Raw genomic sequence first — 18,463 nt, forward strand, 5'->3', positions numbered from 1 at the left:
GATCTCACTCAAAACCAAATCCTAAAACTCGAAATTCACAAGAGCACGAAAACTGGGCAGAAAAACTTCAGAAACTTAACACAATGTTTAAATAGTTGTGACGGGCTTGGTGAGAGCTTCGCGTAGCCACTGACGGCACGCGAATCGGAGCACCGTAGCTCGAGATATCGTGAAAAGAACATAGGTGTGAATAGTATTTCTTCTCTTCTCCCTTCCCCTTTTTCTTTCAGCTGTATGGTGTGTTTGTGAGTGTGTTATTGCTGATTGGGTTCATTAATAGATCCTTATATATGTTAGGCTTGGGTCCAATCCAACCCGTTAGTATTTTTAGTCCGTTCGACCCGATTTTGGGCCAAACCTTTAAAAATAACGCCTGATTTTCCATTTTTAATATTTTTCTAAGGTTTTTTACTGTTTTCACTTCTCTCGCGCAGTACCGGGCAGACTCGAACCGGTTCGATTGTCGGTTCGCGGTTTTTCACGTTTTTTCGCAGAAAATACATTTTCTGTCTCAGAAAGACCTACTGAGTCCAAAAATCATATAGGTTGAATTTGTTGCTGAAAATATCGTCGGGCTAATTTTTTAGTTGATGAAAATCATCTCTAAGTTGAATATGTTGTTGATTATCACTGAACCTTGAATTTGTTACAGTCTTGCTGAAATAATCACTTAGCTAATTGTTTTAGCTGCTGTAAATTATCTTTGGAGCTAATTTTTTTTGTTACTAAAAATTATCATAGTTGAATTTGTTGTTAAAAATTATCAATGAGTTGAATTTGTTGCTATAAGAATATATTTAATTCTTAGTATTGATTGAGTTGATACTTACATAGGCAGTATTGATTTGGTATAATTAGTTGATAACAATGCGATGCAAGATATAGATGCAAATCAAAATGAAGGCAATGTTGATCAAGTTCTAAATTTGTCCGATAAAAATATACATGCTGATTGAGATTACTCATTGGATTTGATTTATTTATTGTGTTATGTTTTACTCTCTTTATTTAAATTGAACAAGTATTTTGTACTAGTTGACTAGTTTATTTTCTATTTTTACATTATTAGCTATGTTTAAGAATTGATTATAGTTCTGAAAATCGGATCGGATCGGTTAGTCGAACCAGTCTAATTGGAACCAACGAAAAAAAGATCAGATCCGATGCTCATAACGGTCAATTCGAAAACTGTTTAACTGGCCAAGAACCGGTCGGTTGGACCGGACGAATAACTAGCTGGTTTTCGATAAACGGCGCCGTTTTATTTTTTTAATTTTTTTAAAAAACTTCAACGTTTACCCTCACTCACTCACTCACACCCCGTTCCCCCAACACACCCCCTGCCCCGCTATTCGTGAATCACAATCCCTCTGAACTCTGAAGCAAAGTTCAAAATCACCATACCAAAACCCTAGGTTCTCCCTGCAACGGTTCTGCCGCAGTGCCGCCGCCGTCCGTGCTGTCGGTGCCTCCGCGTCCTCTCTTGTAGCCCAGGCCCTCTCTTGTAGCTCGGCGTCCTCCTTCCCCCTGTCCCCGTCCTCCCTGGCTTCTCCGTTCGAGGTTGGAGCAGCTCGCCGCCGTGTCGCCACTCGCCGTCCGTGTCTCCGTCGAAGGTTAGTGGCACTGCTTTCACTTCTTCGGTTCTTCTCTTCCTTTTATGCTCTGTTTGCTGATATTTGAATGTGAAATTGTGAATGGATTAATGGAAAATCAAATAATTGATTATGTGTTGCTGCTCTTTTTTTAATTCCTGAAATTTTTGCTGAAATTTCCTTGCTGCTGCTAAAAATGGAAATCAAATCATTATTGAAATTTTTGTGTAGCTTTATTGATTTCAGGTTTATTGTGATTAGGGATTACTTGTTGCTGTTTTGTAATGTTTGATGCTGAATGCTAAAAATGGAAATCAAATCAAATGCTGTTTGTTGCTGAATGATAATTTTTGTTGCTGAATGCTAAATGTGCTGTTGGTAGTATTAATTTTGTGCTGCTATTAATTTTCTGGCTGTGCTGCTGCTGTGGGTTCTGGGTTCTGGTGTGCTGTTGTGTGTTTTGTGGCTCTGCTGTGTTGATCATCTTTCTCAATGGGTCAATGTTCACTCTTCACTCTTCACTTGCGTTGTGTTGATCATCTTTCTCAATTGTCAATGTTCTTTATCAGAACTGAGAAGGAAAATGGCAATCTGAACCAGCAAAAGGATTTCCGCAGCGTCAGCGCGTGCTCACACTCGCAGGAACAAGAAAACTAACTCTTTTTCTGCCCTCTGGTACCTCTTCATCTTTCCTTCTATTTCTGCACTAGTTCATTGTATAGTAAGTCAACTCTTTGGATTACTGGCATAATTGAATTGGAGATTCAAGAGCACAGTTGATTTCTTAATATTGAAAATTCACCCTTAGTTTTGATCTAATTGTTTTGTTTAGTAGGAACTAATAGAATATCTTCATGGCTTTATCAGTGTTGTTTTCTAAGTTATACTAGTTTCTTGTAAGAGAATTAAAGCTAAGCTAGTCTTGCCTTCCGTTTTGCACAAATAGGAATATGTAAATACGGCCATTTTATCAAAACTATAGTCACAATTAGGAAGTTTAATTTAATAGTATATGATGCAGATACGCCTATGGTACAGATATTTGAGTAGAAACGAAGTATTTGTACATTATAGCTTGCATATGTTGCGGAATAGGATAGTAACAATTAAGAGTATTGAGTATTGATATACTTGTTATCTCTCTTTGAAATGTTACTTTATGGATTTACTGTTTTAATTTAGTTTTGCATTCTCTCAGGACTTCTTGGAATAGCGATTATAGTGTTGTTTATTGGGTTTCTTTCAGTATATCATGGTATTATTTGATATCTTCACACTTTGTACTATTTGAATTGGCATATCTTTCAATAGTCACTCACAAGCTGCTTCTATATTCTAGGATGTTTATTTATAATTTATTTATTATTTTATTTTAAAACGGTTTTTTCTGGTGGAACCACGATTAGACCGGTTGGACCAGTAAACCCGTGACTAGAGCGGTTCGATGACCGGTCTGGTTCTCAGAACCTTGGAATTGATACTTGTTTGTTTTTAATGTGTTTGTGAAGACATGCTTTTGAATTTATAATTTTAAGCTTATTTTTTCTAATTTTATATTTATATTTAATTGTGTCGGATCAACTGGTTCAACCAGTAATCCACTGGTTGAACCAGTGACTCACTCGTATAACTGGATCGATTACCGATTCGGTTTTGATAACTATGCCTTTTTTAAATCAAAATTCACTGGTTCAATTTATGATGGGACCGAACTTTCTCTCTCCTATTTTAGTAAATCGAATTGGGTTAATTCGATTTACTTGGATGCTTGCCAAATTGAATAGGTTAATTTGATTTACGTGGAAATGTTTAAATTGAATTATCCTGATTCGATTTATATAGATTTGTTTAGGACAGATGTGTAACCATTTTCTATTCAGAACATTTGTGTAAATTTGATCTCCAATCAATTTATTTATGTAAATTATCCTATTTATTATTCTTTTCCTATTACAAAATTTACTCTATAAAATATTCTTTTTACTGTACCAATAATATGTATTATTTCCATGGTTCTGAAAACCGGACCGGACCGGCCGGTTCAACCGGAATAACCGAAAACCGGTCAACTAGTCAATCCGGGTAAATCTAAAAACCGTTTGGTAAAAAACCGGTAAAAAATCGGTCGAATCGGCGGTTAACCGGTAAACCGGTAGAACCGTCCGGTTTTTTAGAGGGTTTCCGGTTCGGAAAGCATCCTCTAAACGTCGCCGTTTTGTATAAAAATTTAAAAAAAAAAAAAAAAGAAAAAGGGCAAGTGCTGAACAGCTGAAGTGAAAACCCTAAATCCCAATTGTCAATTGAAGCCAGCCACTCATCTCTCCTCTCTTCTCTGAGAAGTGAGGAGCTGAGAACCATTGCAGCCACCAGCCCACCACCACCAGTCGAGCAGCCCACCGCCACCGCGTCCCGCAGCCACCGCGTCCCGTAGCCACAGCGTCCCGCAGCCTCTGCGTCCAGCAGCCTCCGCATCCCGCAGCCGCCGTTCGTGTGCGTCGTCCATTAGTGGTCGGTCGCTCCTCCTTCTCCTTCGTCGCAGGTATCCCTCTTCTCTGCCGTGCTGGCCGCAATTTCTCCAGCCCCCTCTGCTCTGCCGTGGTCGCCTCCCTCTACTCTGCCGTGCTCGCCGCAATTTCTCCAGCTCCCTCTGCTCTGCCGCGGTCACCTCCATCTGCTCTTCCGTGCTCGCTGAAGATTCTGGTAGGTGAGTCCTCTCCTCTTTGGTGTGTTTTTGCTGTGTTGTGTATTGAAAAGTCGTTCTTGCTGTGTTATGGTATGGAATGGTGTGCTGTTGCAATCCTCTTTGCTGTGTTTTTTGCTGTTATTGTGTTCTTGTTATGGTGTTAATAATTGTTCTTTTTGCTGTGTTATTGATTAATTGTTAATAATTTATATTACACAATAATCTGTATTTTTTTGTTAATAATCTTTGCTGTGTTGTTCTTGGTGTTGTATTTAAACTGCTGCTGGTGTTGTAGTTATTAACAATTTAGACATGAAGCAAAAGCATATGATACTATTGTCATCCACAACAAAATTTGGTTTAAATTGCCAGTGGAAAGAACTTGAGGTGATTAAGGCTTATGACATCCACACTTTTGTCATATCATGGTACTATAATTCATTGAAAATATGTTCAATATGCAGATGAGTAAAGCAAGCTGAAAAGTGACCTTATCACATCACTAGGTTTCTTTATATTCCCCTGCACTGACATTTGTATTTTGAGTAGCAAAAGGAGTTATCTTCACAATACTTTCTCTTATTTGATAACTTCAATTTTGTCAACATTTTATAATACCTATAATATCCTGAAGAAACTATATACAATTATCTAAAATACAAGATGTTGAATTGGCATTATGCTTGCATCATAAGCTGATGTAACTAATAATCTTCATTTTCCGCCCCACTTGAAGGTCATGGAAGAAGTGTTGCTGTTATGTTTGCATTGTTTATGGGTTTGTCATTATGAGTTTGTCATTATGTGCATTTTTTTTGTTTAGTTATAAACTTTGATGTTTGAAGTTGTTTGTGAACTTCTAATATTAAGTAATGGATAATTTATTATGTGAAATTTTAAATTTTAATAAGTTAGAAATTATTGAATTTATATATTTAAAATTATTTTTAGGTTTTTTAATAATTTTATTTAATATTTAATTAAACCGGTTGAACCCCGGTTGAACCCCGGTCGAACCAGTGAACCATTAAACCAGTGACCTCACCGGTTTATTGACCGGTCCGGTTCTCGCAACCTTGATTATTTCCGTGTATATTTTTTATCTTTGTTAGTTGTGATGGTGTTATGTTTATGGTGACTGCAGGTATTAAGTACAGTACTTGCATACTTGTAATAATGTTTCTATTTTAAGTAGTTAAAAAAGATGTAGCATCACTTTGTGTAATTTCCATAATACAAGATACAGGAGAGGAAGTTGATAAGGGAGGAATGGTGGGTTGCAAATTTGAAGGGAAACAATTTGGATACCTGACTTGAAGAGAGGTAGGGACTAAGAACTAACCAACTCGCAAAGTAGATAATGGGGGAACAGGAGCAGCTTAAAATAAGTTTCAAATCAGTATCACTTATGAAGAATTATTAATATTCCATGTGTAATAGGTTAAAATTAAGGCGATAAAGTTCAGCATATCATAGGAGGAATGTTGACCAAATAAAGTTATGGTGTTACTATTAGCATGGTTTTGCTTATTCCATAAGAAAATCTAGGCATCAATTTGAAGTGTGGAAGTTGACTTATAATTAGAATCAATTTTTCAACATTGAAAATAGAAATGAGTTGATACTTAGGTTGATTGATACATAATGGTGGAAGTTTTTTGTATTGACCAGTTTTTTTATACATTAGGATATGTAATATTTTATGCCTTCTATTGATTCTTTATTTGTTCATTCAATATTGTTTTTTGCAATGCTGAATTTGTGATCACAAAGATCCAACCTTCTTTTAAACTCATTAATTTTATTTTATTTATTCTGGAAGGAAAATTATCTAGATGGTTGCTGTTCTACTTGGAGCAATCACATTTGGCCTTGGGACTTGGCAGATTTTTCCGGAGACAAGATAAGGTGTGTTTTTTCTTATACTTAGCTGAGCACCTATATATATATATATATATATATATATATATATATAGGTGCTCAGGTAAAAGAGTTTCACAATGTCATTTAAATATCCGACTATATTCTTCACTGTTTATTTGTATGACAATAGTGCATAGTTTTATATGGAAAGTGTATTGAGATTGAATTCAAATGTGGCACATTGACTTTGTGATTTCATTTTGCTTCATCATTTCATTACGGTGAAGATCTTTTCTTTGTTTCTAACCCCCCACAAAAACCTTTTTGTAGTCGGCCAGATCCTGTTGATGCTTCGCCATGCTTCATTCCGAAGCTCCCATGGCCACTTCCAGTGTTCCCCCATATGGCTTCTACATACTCGGCAGAAATCAAGTGGTGGAAGCAGGCCCAAGAAGAAGGTCTACCACCGGGTTTCTGATCTCGACAGGGTGATGGAGCTTCGTAAGAAGCCCTCCCTCATTCTGGAGCTCTCCTCCATCATCCAATCCCACAAGACCCAGTCCCTCCTCCTCCGGGACCTTGAGAAGAATGTTGGCTTTGTCCGCAAATGGGACTTCATGGCCCTCATTGAAAGGTACCCGACCATCTTCTGTGTCTCCGGATCACCTCCTTCCGTGTCCCTCACCCTTAAGGCCCAGAGTGTTGCCCAGGAGGAAGCCCAAGCCAAGGCCCTGATGGAGCCCCTCTTGGTTAATAATCTTAGGAAGTTGCTGATGCTGTCTGTTGATTGCCGGGTACCCCTGCAGACTCTTGAGTTTGTTGGGCCTGAATTGGGCTTGCCCTGTGATTTCAGGGAGTCTTTGGTTCCTAAGTACCCTCATTTTTTTTCAGTGAAGCGTGTTGCTGGGAAGGATTGCCTTGAGTTGGAGGATTGGGACTCCTCATTAGCTGTCACTGCCAGGGAAGCTAGGTACTTGCTCATTTGTGCATTATTGCTTTTCATCGATTTTGAAGGTGAAAAGAATTTGCTTTTCGTTTGAAAGAAAGCTGTGATGCTTGCTCTTGATAACATTTTCATTATTAGCGGCACCAACTACATAAATTAACTAACCAAAATAGCATAGTAATGGTTTGATTAGAATTTATTTTAAGCACACATCAGCTAGCTAATCCAATTATCACTTAGGTTGGCACAGGAAGGAGTTCTGAGCGCGAACCAAAGTGGGGTTCGGATAAAAGTAAGGATTTCAAAAGATGGCAACTATATGGGTCTCTTTGCTTTCAAAATGAATTTCCCTCCTGGTTTTAGGCCGAACGTTAGTTACCTTGAGAATCTTGAGAGGTGGCAGAGGATGGATTTTCCTTCTCCTTACTTGAATGCAAGGAGGCTTGACCCTACTGCTCTGGAAACCCGAAAGCGTGCTGTGGCTGTGATTCATGAGCTCCTTAGCTTGACCATGGAGAAAAGGATGACATCTGTGCAGCTGGATGCATTTCAGGCCGAGTGTCGTTTGCCGTCTAAGTTGCTGCTTTGCTTGATAAAGCATCATGGGATATTTTACCTTACAAATAAAGGTGTGAGAAGTACGGTCTTCCTCAAAGATGCATACCTTGGTTCAAACTTGATAGATAAGTGTCCTTTGTTACGGTTTAATGATAAGTTTGCGGCCCTCTCTGGTAGAACAAATATGGATCTGTGCAACAGCAACAGTTCTATAGGGGCCATTGTTTAGTAGTTTTTTTGGTTGTCCACGTATCTCTTAATCCGGCAGGGCAATGACTAATCCGCTGCGGATCGGAGCTCCATTTAATATTTTGCCGCTTGCCAATGAGTTGTCATATGCATAAGGCAAGATTGGAACCTTTTAACACTTAAGCAGACTAGTGAACTAACCACTAGTTTTATTTTTTTGACAAGAGTTAGTTCCGTTGAGTTTGGATTTTCAGAAAGCACAAATATTGCACAAATATTGCATATGTAGAAACTAACATTGAAATTTATATGTTGTAGCAAAAAAGATAAAATTACAGTATTCCTCTTATAACATTACATATTCTTTTTATGGAGTTAAAATAAGTGTTAGGTCCTTGATTAAATTGGTTATCTTTAGCCCAATAACCAAACTTGGCTTAAGGCCAAGAAATGGGTTAGGTGCTGAGTGTCTCCATGTTAGGGTAATATAAACCATGTACCAAATCTTTCTTGTTTTCACCTTACCTCCATTACAAATTTGTAAATTAGAGCACATTCATTCACGTTTCAATTTTATCCAAACTTTCGAGATTTATATGCCAAATCAAAACCATTACCTAATTGAAGGGAACCACGTCTGCACATCACAATCATCACCATGGTCGTTTTCTTTCCATATTTCATCCATTTCGTAATATCTCCATTTGTAATTTTTAACATATTAAAATATCTTATGTAGCATTGATTTCTTTTTTCCATATTTACTCTAATAATAGCAATGTAATTTCTAAGAAAGGTAGTAAATATATTATTAAATAAAATTTGTCTTTTTATATGGATATTAGAACAGATATTATGAAACAAATTGAGTACTTATTTCTATTTTAAGTATCATATCAGTGGCTTGTAATGATCATATATCATGAGAACATGATATATACTTTATTTTTGGAAGTTCACATAGTGTTTGGAAGCTACATCTGAACCAACGTTTTTTTTCCGTAATAGAAAAGTTTATTTACCTATCCGCTAAATGGCTCACAAAAGCCTTATAGCTCAGTAACCATGAAATCTATACATCAATTTTGCAAAACTAAAAACTATAGTTTTTAATTGATTAGAAATGTAGATTTAATTTAAACTTGATTGTTGATCTAGATTGTAAAAAGTCCCTTAGTGTGGCTATAAATATATACAATGCCTTTATTTTTAATTAATGAAGAGGTGAATTCTACCGTACATTTTATAAAGTAACATGTAATTTATCCTATGAGATGTGTCACTTATTAATTGGTTATTAGGTTAATCATGGTTAGACTATTTTATGATTAAATTAATTTTTAAAATGAATAATTATACAATTTTTTAAAGTATTAAAAATTAAAATATGACTTTTTCCCCAAATCATTTTCAAAAGATGTATATTAATCCTTTGCCATGGCTTTCGGCCTTTCGTTCTTCCCCCATTCATTCATCCTCGTTGAGCCTCCCAAGTAGCATTGTCTCGTTGACCGTAATCAAATTATAAGCCAACTGAATAATTAAAAAAATTGATAGGGAGTTTCAAGAACACAGAGAAGAAAGAAAACCAACTTGTCCAAGCACGGCGAATCAGACTTTGGCCAAGGGTGACAGCAGCGACGGACGAGGACGCGACGACGTAAACCAGGAGCCACAGACGCGATCGTGACTTCTGGACTTTGGAGTTCGGCCGTTCGAGACTTCGAGAGAGGTTGACTCGTGAGAAAGAGTTGTTGAGTGACATTGAGAGAAAACGAGAAAGAAGAATTTAGGATTAGAGCCACTGTTTACGTGATTTGGAAAATTAAAAAAATTAGTTTTTAATCTTTTAATAAATTATACATTTATCCTTTTTAAAAATTTAATTATAATATAATCTAACTATGGTTAAGATAGTAACTCAAATTAAAAACAAATATCCAATTAAGATGTGACATAACATAGAGAATAATTTACATATTATTTTAGAGAGAGCTGGATAAAAATTCACCTATAAAAAATTATGAGAAACAAAAAAATAAAAAATTCTATACTAAATTATCCTCCCCCACCCCTTCCATTTTTTTCCTTTTTAATTCTTTTATAGCCTCGTAATACGCTTGAAAATTTATTTTAGTATTGAGTTACAATCTCTTTAAAAAGCTTAAAATCAAGTGATATTATTTCTAGGGTTCCAAAATCCAAAATAAAGTTTTAAACTATATATATATATATATATATATATATATATATATATATATATATATATATATATATATATATTGTACATGAATAATATTACAAATAAGTTATTCCATTAGACTCAAGAAAAATATAGATAGATAATAAAAATATTAAATAATGTGAACAATGGATATATTAGATATTCAATTCATAGGAATGGATCCTCTCCAGTGAATAAAAAACTGGATGGTGTGTAGTGTTTAATATAACCATTCATCATACTCTCTCTTATTTATTTCTGGTCCCACTATTAAAATCAAAGGTGAGAGATTACACTGTATTTTGTCAAGTGTTGAAAAAACTGGAGAGGATCCATTTCCTTCAATTCATTAGGTGTCCGGATGGTTATCCTAATATTAAGATTTAGGTGAATAATTTTAGGGTGTAGTATATTTTTATTTTATTGGGCTAATTTTAGAGTCCATTACTCATATTGTTCACAAAAACTATTGTCTATCTAACAAAGTTTTCAACATTTTTTTTTTATATAATAGTCAGCTGTTACCTGAAAACAAATTACAATCAAGCTAAGGAAGTTTTAGCTAAGAGCATAAATTCACAATGGACTAAAAATATATTTAGAACTAGGCTCAACATTAGGGCTTTAATTTTCAAATAGTGGAGAATAACAATCCCCAAAAATCAAGATATGAAAATGGTTTTAAGTTTTAACAATGAAGAGGTCATGGATCTAAGAGAGCATTGTATCAGTTTTTGGCCAGTGTTATTAAACTCTATAGTAGCTCTGCCATGACCCAAAAAAATAAAAAATCTATAGTAGCTCTAACAAAATTCCTTATTTCATCAACTACCATACTTAGGATAAAATTTACAAAGAAAACTGAAGAGGTCCCCTCTTGAATTCAACTTATATATGATATCCCTTTCTCTTTATAGTTATTATATGTTATCAATTATGACTATAAAAATATTACACTATATTTTTCATTAATTAAACTAATTGATTGTATTCAAAAGGTAAAAGAAAAAAACCAATAAGAAATTCTTAAGTGCACTTAAAATATTGAACCACCTCTTGTATTGTAATTCATTCATTATATACTATTAGTGTTAAAGAGCTCACTTATTAATTCTCTAATCATTTCACTATCTCGTTCATAAGGTTTGTATAGAGAATTAGAGATTAACAAATGAGAAGAGAAAAGAGAGTATTTTTTACTCAAAGCACTAAAAATATGTAACAGTTATAAAATTGGAAGAAAATAGAACAAAATGAAGTATAAATCTTAGTCCATCATACAATTCAAATATTTCCCTTTCCTACAAAATCAAAACTTGTAAACATATCCTAAAAATATCCCAAAAACAACAATTTACAAAATTGATATACCAAATTACAAGAGTGTACATCATTTTCTTACTCTAAACACATTTAGATATTTGGTTATAAGTGAGAAATGAAACAAAATTTTTCATGGATGAAAATTTAGTGTACAAAATTACATACATAGCTAATCCATACAAAAATTTTGTGCCATTATTCCAACCCTTTCAAAAAAAAAAAAATATCTAAGAATTTATGATGATGATCTAAGAGTAACATGTTTTTCAAGAGAATCCAAATCAAGAGTTGCAACAACACCTTGGAAGCTCTTAAGGCTAACTTGGGACCCACCATGACCAATAAGCAAAATAGCAACTTGCAAGTGCCCTGCCTCAACAGCACAATGTAACGGAGTGTAACCTGCATCATCAACCGCGTCAACCCACGCGCCATGATCAACCAACACCTTCACGCTCTTAATCCGACCCTTAAACGCAGCCCAATGCAGCGCCGTCCACCCATTCTGGTCCCTCCGATTGACCCACGCGCCTTCTCCCAACAACCTCTTCAGCGCGTGAACATCGTCCACCCTCGCAGCGCGGAATACCAAGTCACCGAAACGCAGCATTTCGGCTAAGTGAAAGTGCTTATTCTCTTCGGTTAAAGAAAACGCCGTTTTCCCGAACCGATTCTTAACGTATTTCACGTTCGAGCATTCTAACAAACACTCAACGGCGTTTAAGTTCCCGTTATAAGCTGCAAAGTGAAGCGCCGTGGAGCCGTTAATGTCGACGGCGTTAGGGTTTACGCCGATGGAAACGCTGAACTCGATTGCTTCGACGTTGTCGTGAATCGCAGCCACATGAATCGGCGTTTCGCCGTTATGATTCACTAAATTCACGTCCAATTCGTCACGGAAAGAGTCCAATAGAAGCTCCATGAAATCGATTCTGTTCATCGCCGCGGCTTCGTGAAGAACTAGGTCAACCGAGTTTTCAATTCGGGTTCCAGAGTCTACCAGAAGCTTCAGAATATCGAAATTCCCGTGCCGAATCGCGTAAGGGATTAAGGATTTTCCCGTTGAGTCTCTGAAATTAGGGTTCGCGCCGGCTTTGATCAAAACGGCTACGGTTTCTACGTTTCTTTGTTCAATTGCGGGTTTTATAAGGTTCGTAAGTTGGGGCTTTGTGCATTGGGATAGTGAATTGGTGAAAAGCTTGAAGCTTTCGGGGATTTGGGTATGGTGGGTGGTGATGAGGAATTCGGCGACGGTGGGTCCGACGAGGGAGATGGTCAAAACGGCGTCGCGGAAGACGTGGGGGCCAGGCTTGGAGAAGAGGCGGCGGAGGTCGTCATGGTGGGCCTTTCCGACGGGAAGCATGGCGGTGCGGACGGTGACGGCATCAGGAGGGTCGGAGAGTGGTGGGTGGTGGTGATGAGTGAGTTGGAGAGTGTAATTGGATGATGAGAGTGGTGGGATTATGGAAAAGGGTTTATTGATTGAAAAGATTGATGGGTTTGTTGTTGTTAGTGACACTGCCACTGTCATTGTGTGCATTAGGTTTGTGAGCTTGAAAGTGGAGCTGCACTTTTGTGACTTGATGAACACAACTTCCACTTCATTTCTGTCTGGTTTCACAAGCCTATCCATGTTGTTGGATTTGAGGATTTTGAGTTTGTAGATTGTGTTGTTGAGATTAAGAATTTATGGAGAAATTGTTGTTTTATGTTATTGTTGTGTGAGTTTATATGGTGTTTGTGTGTCGGGGGGATTTGAGTCAATGAATTGGATCATTGGATGAGAAAAAAGTGTGCTTGCAGCAATGGAGGCCCTTGTTTTCTTTCTTTATTTTTATGTTATTTTATTTCTGGTTTATGGTTGATTGTTTATATCTATTGGACTGGTTTTGATTAATAATATATATACGTTTGTATTGTTGTAGCATGCCTGTTGCTTATCAGCTTATGGTTTGATGGTGATAGGAAAAGTGTGGGAAAAGGGTGCATTGACAATGAGAAAATGAAGTTGGATGGTGTTTGTGTGTGTTGCGTGTGAAGACCAATATGAGGATGCCATCCATGGATATATGTCATATCAATACATATTCTCAACCTCAAATGCCAACACACAAATATTCTAAATTTTTTAAATAATAAGATATATAATATCAATTTAATTTTTATATAATTTTAATCTAAGAAAGTTTTACATAATTACTTAAACATGTAAAGTCTAAATGCATGAATTTAATCAAATAATTTTTTATATTAGTATATTAAAATTAAACTCATATAATATTTAAGTATTTATTACTACTAATATTAGAATTTTGAATTATATTTAATATTTTAATTCGGATTTAAAGTGTCTTTCTTATTTAAAAAAATTAAATTATATATATATATATATATATATATATACTCAAATACCCAGACACTTAAGGACTTAAGGTGTATTTGATTTGTATTTGTATTTTTTTAATATTTTCTATTTTTAAGATTTTTTGAAAGAAAAAAATAGTAAACTAATAATATTATACTTTTTTATTTTCACAAAATAAAAAAAAAATAAAAAAAAAATAAAAAAAAAATGCCCGTTTAATATATTTTTTTCTCTAATGTATACAGTAGGATGCTATTGTTGTTGACCAAGTGGACAGAGCAAAGACAAGGTAAAATGGTGGGTAGTGTAAGTTAAAAGATCAGAACCAATTCAACTGTAATAGAATATTTTACTATGCAAAATCTCCACTAGGTTGATTTTATTATCATAACATGAACTAACAATCTCGCTAGCACGTTTTGTGCCAAGTGAAGACAAGGAATCTAATATAACCTTCAAAAGATATTCTGTTATGTATACTGTTTTTGGCCATATGTGAATACAAATACCAACTCTATTATATTTGGATTATAATGGCTACAACTTCGGAGAAACATTTTATGAAAATAATTTATAATGTGGTCGTAATCAGCAACCATGCGTCATTTACTTGTAAGTTTTAGTCATAAAAAAATTGCACCATGATGTTTAATTCAAATAAAAATCAAACTACTAAAGTGAAAGGAATAATATCAAAACATGAAATAAATTGGATTAGTTTAGGGATTAGTTCAATAGTCCGCTTAAATAAATATTAGGAGTTCAAAATTTATCTTGTGCATGCAGTAACTAATTGGTCGATAACAAACCCTTAAATAGAGTTCCAATTTTCGATAGATTAATCATTGTCCTGTTGTGCCGGAGGATATTATGAAAACCCATAAAAAAAAATTCAAAACATATCATCCACCTTATTGTGTAACATAACACACAAGTGTTGCTGTAACAATTTTAAATTGCCATATAAGAGTTTGTTAGTATTTTAATTTATTGTACATTAATAAAGATGATGAAATGAAAGCAATAGCAATTAAGCTGACATTTTTGAAGAAACTAGAACTTTGAGAATATCATATTATCTTCAAATAAGTCTTCAATGGCCTGCTTAATTAAGCCTTAAGCCATTCATAAATTGACTAAGAAACAGACGGTCTAAATTCCTAAATAATATATAGGTCCTTGGTGGCTATGTAATATAGAATGTCTTGACTCTTGTGGTTGCTACATTTTTCTTTAACTGAATTTGCACGATATTTTATTTATAATTTGTGTTAGTTTTTTTTGTTTCCTTTCCAAAGTATGATTTATAATATGATATTAACACGCGATATGTTTTCCATCGTATAAAATATCAAGAGTCTCCTAATAAATCTTATTTGTTTGACCTGATGTATTACGAATTGGCACATTATTAATTAATAACTTATTTAACGTAACGATTTGAATTTGGGTGGTTTATTCCAAAAAATACCTTTTTTGAATTATTTATTATCAATATTAAATTCATTTCATAATATTCAATAATGACATGAATTATTATATATAGACCACAAAGTCCACCTAATATTGAAATTAATGAGAAGAGAATATTAAGAAGAAAAATAATTAGAAGTGTAAAAATAGAAGAAAATGATTAAATTCAAATAATGTGAAAAATGATCAATACATAAAAATGTTAAAATGTAAAAATGGAGGGATATATATATAGAAGAAAGCACGTATGTATGAATGTTTCTTTACCATATTATATTTTGTTTCAACTATACGATGAGTTCAACCACAGTCATCAATTTCAAAAGTTTGCACTGGTATCCCGTGAATTTATGACCCAATTTCTTAATTTGCATGTATGCCTAACGCATTATCGTCTCACCCCATCTACCTTGCCATATTCTTTAGTATTTCATTGCCATGGTAATTTTCATTTAGGTACTTTATGAGTTAAGTTATAAAGTAATTTTTGAAATTGGTCATATACATTAAAATATTTTATAAAATTTTAACTGCATTAATTATGTTTTTGATATTAATAAAAAAGTATTACGTTAGTCTCTAATAACGTGATGAGTTACTCAATAGATAAAAAATTAAGAGACTAACATAACACATTTTTTCCAATTTTACAAATGTAATTGGAATCTAAAGGCTGTTTTAGTACAGCGACTAATATATTTTTTTTTCTCTATTTTTCTCTCTCTCTCTATATATATATATATATATATATATATATATATATATATGAGGAGTGCTAGGGGTCAGCAGATTTTGTGAATTGTAGTCATCAATTAGCTATCAATAGTGTATTTAATGGTGTGAGATTTTATCTAATGCTGAAGAATTACTCATTTTTATTTTACTAGCTAAGTACTCATCAAATTTTAACAAATTTGCTGGTCTCCTAGACTTTTCTTATATATATTTTTGCTCTTGTTTATTGAGTTAGTGTGGGTGTTTTTTTCCTCCAAATATTAGAGCCTTTGGTGAAGTCCATTTTTTTTTTCAAAAAAAGAAAAGTGCAATTATTGGCTCTGTTTTTTGCCAATCTAGGCGCATAACATTTGATATTGGAACTATCTTCTCAAGTTTTATTTTGGTGGAAGAGATTCAAGTAGAGTTTGTATTCTTGTGAAAATTTTTGACTTGGGCAGCGATGGAAATCAACCTAGTTATCAATTTCATAGTCTTCAATTAACATGTCCGGGGACTATATACAGATAAAAGAAAGTGATTCAAACACAGTTGATTAAACGGACTAATAAATTAACCCTTAATCCGAGGTATTACTACACACTCACATTACACACTTACCTACACAACACTAAAGGATCGGATGCAGCGTATTAAGAGGCACATGATTTACCATACGAGGCTAATCCTACTTGTTAACTTTTTGTTGTTTTAACTTATAAGGCTTTGTTGTTTATAATGTTTTTGGTCAAGGGCTTTGTTGTTTAGTTTTTTTTTTGGGTCAGGATTTGTTGTTTAGTTTAAAATTGTTTCGGTTTTCCATGTTCTTCATTTTATTTGGGCTACCTATAATTAACATTGGGTTTGTTTTTTGTTGAAGCTGCGTACGAAATTTTCTTTTTTTTGTCTGTCATGTCTCTTGGGCTCTTGGCTTTTGAAGTTTAGCATTTCACCAAAGGCTGACAAAGAGGTAAAGAAAAGTAAACCAAAAAAAAAAAGAGGTAAAGAAAAAAACAAAGAATCTACTTAGAACACAATAAACCAGAAATACAAATGCTATAACAAAAAAAAACTTCAACACAAAAAAAAGAACTTCTCATACAAAGAAATTTATCAAGTGATAAAATAAGAATTAATATCATTAAATTTATAATTTTTTTTATCATATTAAATCCTGTTATTTTAATTTAATGATGATTAAGTTTTTATTTTTTATTTTATCAAAATATTTTATTTTAGAAAGTCTCAGCATCTGGGGATGTAGCTCAAATGGTAGAGCGCTCGCTTTGCATGCGAGAGGCACGGGGTTCGATCCCCCGCATCTCCATTTTATATATGAAATTTTCTGTTGACATAAGAGATAATCTCATTTAACTTCTATACTAAAATATCTATAATCATTTCTTATTATTATTACAACCATTCTATGCGATTCTTTTTTGGTAACTAGTGGAACAGCAGAACAATACAAATTTTACAAAGAAGAAAAATGGCACAAGGGTTTTCTGTCTTCTAAGTATTATAATGATAATGATGCATGGTTCATAGCAATGTAGATATTCTCTTCCAATTTTCCAAACAAATACTCAACAAAGCCTCTACTATTTTGGATTTTCTTTAGTCAATTTAGAAAACACATGAATCAAGTGAGTGCTTTTTTTGGATATTGCTTATATTATTCTCTTTACCTTCTTTCCTCTATTATTTTGTTTAATAAGTTTAATTTTAATATAGACATTGTCGTATAATTACAACCGTTCTTTTGGATGACCATTCATATCGTCAAGCATTAATGTAAAAAGTATTTATTTTTATTGATGTCGTATTATGTGATTAGATGTATGTGAAAAATGGTTTTAAATTCTTGTTTAATTTGCAATGTTCATTAAAAAAATGATATATTGTAAATATTAGCTAAAAGACAATAAGTGAGCATAATATTAAAGTATCTTAGTCTTCAAATTGTTCTTTCAGATAAATAATTAAATAATGATATTGATACCAATGAAGTGAACTGACCCAAAGAGCAATACCATTTCAACATTTCTGCACAAATTAGTTGCATTTAAACTTAAATAATTAAAATTTAATGTATTTTTCCATTAAAATACTTTATTCATCCAAACAAATACATGTTTAGTCGCTCGTAGAAGTTGTCATTTTAGAATTTGTTCTTTAGATAAAAAAATATTCTTTTTCATTAACTGATGAATTCTAGTTCGAACCATAGATACACAAAAATTGACTTTAAAAAAATCATTTTATTTATAAAATTCTAATAATTATATTACATGTATACAAAAAAAATTATATAGAATACATATTAACATATCATAAATCCTTTTATCAAATTATTATAAACAAATTTAATTATTGGTCTATTATTATAAGTTTGATTGTTCTAGTGGTTAATTATTTAGTTAAAAAGTTATATAAATTAATATGTATAAATATATAATAACTGATTTTTAGTGCATGTATAATATTTTTAAATATTTGAATAGAATTATTTCTAAAATAAATAACATATTCC

The 18,463-nt window shown here is 33.6% G+C and overlaps 2 protein-coding genes and 1 non-coding gene across 6 annotated transcripts; 2 read left to right on the top strand and 1 right to left on the bottom strand.

Annotated features, from left to right (window-relative positions):
• The first annotated feature begins 1,327 nt into the window (after positions 1-1,327).
• On the top strand, positions 1,328-8,055 carry LOC130960945 (protein WHAT'S THIS FACTOR 1 homolog, chloroplastic-like). 4 transcript variants are annotated; one of them, XM_057886501.1, is made up of 6 exons: positions 1,328-1,613; positions 2,162-2,267; positions 3,933-4,296; positions 6,098-6,183; positions 6,469-7,108; positions 7,325-8,055. In XM_057886501.1, exons 5-6 carry the CDS (start codon positions 6,486-6,488, stop codon positions 7,869-7,871), a joined length of 1,170 nt encoding a protein of 389 aa, XP_057742484.1. In that variant the 5' UTR covers positions 1,328-1,613; positions 2,162-2,267; positions 3,933-4,296; positions 6,098-6,183; positions 6,469-6,485; the 3' UTR covers positions 7,872-8,055. The 4 variants fall into 4 exon arrangements, with proteins under 4 accessions (XP_057742484.1, XP_057742482.1, XP_057742483.1 ...); XM_057886499.1 differs by having other exon boundaries at positions 2,162-4,296; XM_057886500.1 differs by having other exon boundaries at positions 2,162-4,292.
• A 3,283-nt stretch (positions 8,056-11,338) lies between these two features.
• Positions 11,339-13,250, bottom strand: LOC130960431 (protein VAPYRIN-LIKE-like). Its single transcript, XM_057885825.1, has one exon. It carries the CDS (start codon positions 13,009-13,011, stop codon positions 11,614-11,616), a length of 1,398 nt encoding a protein of 465 aa, XP_057741808.1. The 5' UTR covers positions 13,012-13,250; the 3' UTR covers positions 11,339-11,613.
• A 3,934-nt stretch (positions 13,251-17,184) lies between these two features.
• On the top strand, positions 17,185-17,257 carry TRNAA-UGC (transfer RNA alanine (anticodon UGC)). Its single transcript has one exon. It is a non-coding gene; the product is annotated as a tRNA-Ala (tRNA).
• The last annotated feature ends 1,206 nt before the right edge of the window (positions 17,258-18,463 follow it).

The sequence above is a fragment of the Arachis stenosperma genome, chromosome 2 (assembly GCF_014773155.1).
Source record: "Arachis stenosperma cultivar V10309 chromosome 2, arast.V10309.gnm1.PFL2, whole genome shotgun sequence".
Lineage (NCBI taxonomy): Eukaryota > Viridiplantae > Streptophyta > Magnoliopsida > Fabales > Fabaceae > Arachis > Arachis stenosperma.

What these genes read in the sequence shown, in the direction of transcription:
- LOC130960431 (XM_057885825.1), bottom strand. Translation starts at nt 13,011, where the DNA reads ATGGATAGGCTTGTGAAACCAGACAGAAATGAAGTGGAAGTTGTGTTC.
- LOC130960945 (XM_057886499.1), top strand. Translation starts at nt 6,486, where the DNA reads ATGCTTCGCCATGCTTCATTCCGAAGCTCCCATGGCCACTTCCAGTGT. An exon ending in GTCACTGCCAGGGAAGCTAG is followed by an intron (nt 7,109 to 7,324) that starts GTACTTGCTCAT and finishes ATTATCACTTAG; the next exon opens with GTTGGCACAGGAAGGAGTTC.